General features: G+C 40.9%; 1 protein-coding gene across 1 annotated transcript; it reads left to right on the plus strand.

Annotated features, from left to right (window-relative positions):
- Positions 1 to 678: 678 nt before the first annotated feature.
- Positions 679 to 2236, plus strand: LOC139917201 (uncharacterized). The gene is made up of 2 exons (XM_071906286.2): positions 679 to 1796; positions 1986 to 2236. Exon 1 carries the CDS (start codon positions 782 to 784, stop codon positions 1787 to 1789), a length of 1008 nt encoding a protein of 335 aa, XP_071762387.1. The 5' UTR covers positions 679 to 781; the 3' UTR covers positions 1790 to 1796; positions 1986 to 2236.
- The last annotated feature ends 1387 nt before the right edge of the window (positions 2237 to 3623 follow it).

Below are 3623 nucleotides of genomic sequence, written 5' to 3' on the forward strand. Positions count from 1 at the left end.
GATACTGTCACACCTGGAGGATAAACAACAATTTTCTGATCTGCTGCAGGACAAGAACAGAAAGAGTGAACTGCTGGCCATTTTCAGAGAGTTAAGCAACGCTGCAGTACAGCCGTTCTATGCAGACCTCAGCTGGCAGAACAAGCTTAACTCATCCATCTCCACAGTGATTAACAGAGCTAAAGCAGAGACCGAAGGACAAACACGTGCAATTCTGACAGCCATCCAAACAATCCACATGGTGTCACTGGCAGAAGACGCCATCAGTGCAGTGCGCAGCCTCTCCAGAAAGTTTTTCTCAAACCTTCATAAAGAGCTGAATAAATTTGAAGAAGAAAAAGGGTTTTCAGAGACAGTGACGGTAAATGAGCTGTCTCCTTTAGACACTGAGATGCTGAAAGAATTCAAGCAGGATTTAGCGGACGGCATCAGTGCTTTATTGGCCAATGCTTTGGTACAAGTGTTCCACCAGAAGTTCTCTAGTCACTTGGTTTCTCATGTCCAAGGCAAAGTAAATGGCATCATTGGCCATTATGTAAGAACTGGCTTAAAGACGAGCAGAACAGAGGAAGAACTCAGAGCTGGACAGAACAACATCTACATTGCATACATGCCTCAAGATGAACTTGCAGGAGAGGCAGGTAGACACTCACAGTCACATGCTGAGAAGATCAGGAACCTCACAACAGCAGGTTCCATTCTGGATATCAGAGTCCTGTCAGAAACCACTGGCACTAGGGTTGTAATCCTAACAGAGGACAGCCGTGGCAAACTTACCAAGATGCAGGAGCTGAACCCAGACACTAGACCTGCCAGTCAAACGGTGACACTGATCTACAGACCAAAGAGTGCGCAATACCCAGATGGCCATTACGATGTGCGCGTCAATAACCAGACAGTGAGCGTAGCCGGCGAAGGCAAGAGCTGCCTGTTTCACGCTTTGGCGCGAGGCATGAAACCGGAGGCCAGCGAAGAGGAGATAGCTGTGAAAGCAGGCCGCCTCCGATCTGTGGAGGCCGACACTCTCCTCAGACACCCGGGCCAATGGGAGCCTTTGATCAAGCGCAAAAACTGGACTGAAGCAATAAGAGGAGGGGACTGGTATATAGCAGTGGGAGGAGGAAAGAAGATCATAAAAGAAAACAAAAAGGTGCTTCAGAAAGAAGTTGGAAAAATAGAATTCTACAAAAATTGGAAAAAATATTCAACTCAAAATCCAGGAATTGGACAGTTCATCAATGCAGATCACCAGCCACCAGTGAGTAGTATATTGGAAGCTAGAAGATTGAACCAGAATAGCAAATTAGCTGAAGCCATGCTTGAAGTGGCAACAAACTCATCTCCTCTGGATAACAACCTGATTCTTGATGTGCACAAATATCATGGCTGTGAACTTCCAACTGTCTATGTGCCACAAGAGGTACATCGAGAGTTTCCCAGCACAAAATCAAAACGGTTCCGAGAGACCTTGGCTGCTGCCATAAGCGAGGATGATGTTGTGGGCACCTTCAAACTGACAATACTTGGTTCAATGGTCAGATCTGAGTTGAATAACACCAAGGACTTCAACAACTTTCAGAACACCAAGAAGAGTGAAACCAGGCTTGCCACTTTTGAAGACAGTTTTCAGCAACACTCTACAAAGATGGTAGAGCAATGGTCCAGTCTACTTAAAGGCAAGGGTGTCATGACAAATACACATGTGAACACCATTAATGCATGGATCGAAAACAAGGGCTACAAGAATCAAAACGATCCACATAGGAACCAAGTCTCCAACCTCTTATAATGAAAAGGTAACATCACATTTAATATACTAACATAAAGCACATGTACAGCATTTGAGTGCTTATAGTATAAAAATATTTAATAAAAGGGCAGGTGGTACACATCCAATTAACAGAACACTCTTACATTGTATGCGCTGCATTATGATGAGCAGTTGATCTGAGTGAAAAATGTGTCTATTTGTGTTTTATTTACAGTGGAGTGTTGCCATATGAGTGGGTGAAGAAGTACAATGAAAATACAGAGATCTTCCACCTTTCTGACGTTCATTTAGATGCCTGTCTGGATATGTACAAGGAGGACTGCTTTTCCTTTTGGTTTAATTCAATCACCTAAGAACCAACACCCACTTTTCCTTGCAGGAAAATTAAATGGAGCACAAGGGAGCCAAAATAACACATATTTAGATTTTTTTTTTTTTTGACTGAGGTTTTTTGGGGAAACAATGAACTATACATTTGCAATATATTCTGTATCTTACTTTGCACAGCGTGAATAGCATATCTGAAATATTTCTGTCTGAATAAAGTGAGCTCAAAGCTACAGTGTCTTCTTTGGTTGTATTCTTCCATTGAGTGGTGCAGGTTACTCTGGGGATGAAGTGGGACTGTACTCATCATAGTCAATATCCATAATATTCCAGTTCAGATGCAATATTTGGGGTTATGATGACTTTGGAAAATGTTTTTACACAACAGCAGACTTAAAACTTCATAGTGCTGGCTTACATTATATATTTTAAGAGTTAAAATGTTTCAATCCTTATACCACAAAGATACCAAAGATGCTCAAAGACTTACACATCCCAATATACAAATGTGTGAATCTCATTCATTGTTGGGGTCAGTTCTTCTAAAATGTGTTGTGTAGATACTATGATTCACACTGCATCGCCGTGCAGAGATTTAAATGAATCAATTAGAATATGTGGATGTAAAGAGTAAAAGAAATGTCTTTCACATAAAGATATTTAAAGTTCATTCCCAATGTTGCATTTTCCAAATGATTTCTTCCAATTTTTGCCCCATGAATGTTGAATATTTTTATATTTTGATGCGGATCCATACACCAAAGTTCCACAGTCTATTCTTGATCACATCCGTGCGATATGTCTCAAAGTTGAATACTCTGCCCCCCATTCCTATCTTGCTACACATCTCATTACATTAGTAACCTTGCACTTTTCAACTGTTTTCTTAAAATATACCCCAAGAAAACAAAAGCTATTAATCCTTTCTAATATGCTCCCACAAATTCCAAGTTGAACTGTTCCACTTCATTCCGTCTATGCAAGCTCGCATTAATAGCATTAATAGTATGGTCAACTAATCATGATGTCCTGGTAGAATTAATTCAAAGTAGGCACGGCTGATGTCATCATGCACAATGATGTTTTATTGGAAATTCACAACAGAAGCAGGATGAGAGAGACACAGACAGCAGCTGTATAGCAACCTGGTTACCAGACAGACAACTGACAGCCAGTTCACACATGGAGCAACCCTCGTACCGAACAGAACAATCCCATGTATCATTCGCAAGAGGCAGAGAGAGGGCAGCACACAGAGAGACCATAAGTTTGACCATACAACTGGTTTGCTCTTGCAGTGTAATTTAGCTATTACGGTACCAAAATGCACATATATAGAGACAAACAGAACAAATGACTGACACAGACATATTAAAACAAAAAAAAATGTACTCGACTGGGGTCAACTCGCGTTCACTTCAGTCAATAATACAAACTGCAAACTGCTTTTCCGTATTACTTTGGATATGACAAACATCTTGTGTCTAATGTCTTTCAATATTTGAATAAAGAAGAAAATCCACTG

The sequence above is a fragment of the Centroberyx gerrardi genome, chromosome 13 (genome assembly GCF_048128805.1).
Source record: "Centroberyx gerrardi isolate f3 chromosome 13, fCenGer3.hap1.cur.20231027, whole genome shotgun sequence".
Taxonomy (NCBI): Eukaryota; Metazoa; Chordata; class Actinopteri; order Beryciformes; family Berycidae; genus Centroberyx; species Centroberyx gerrardi.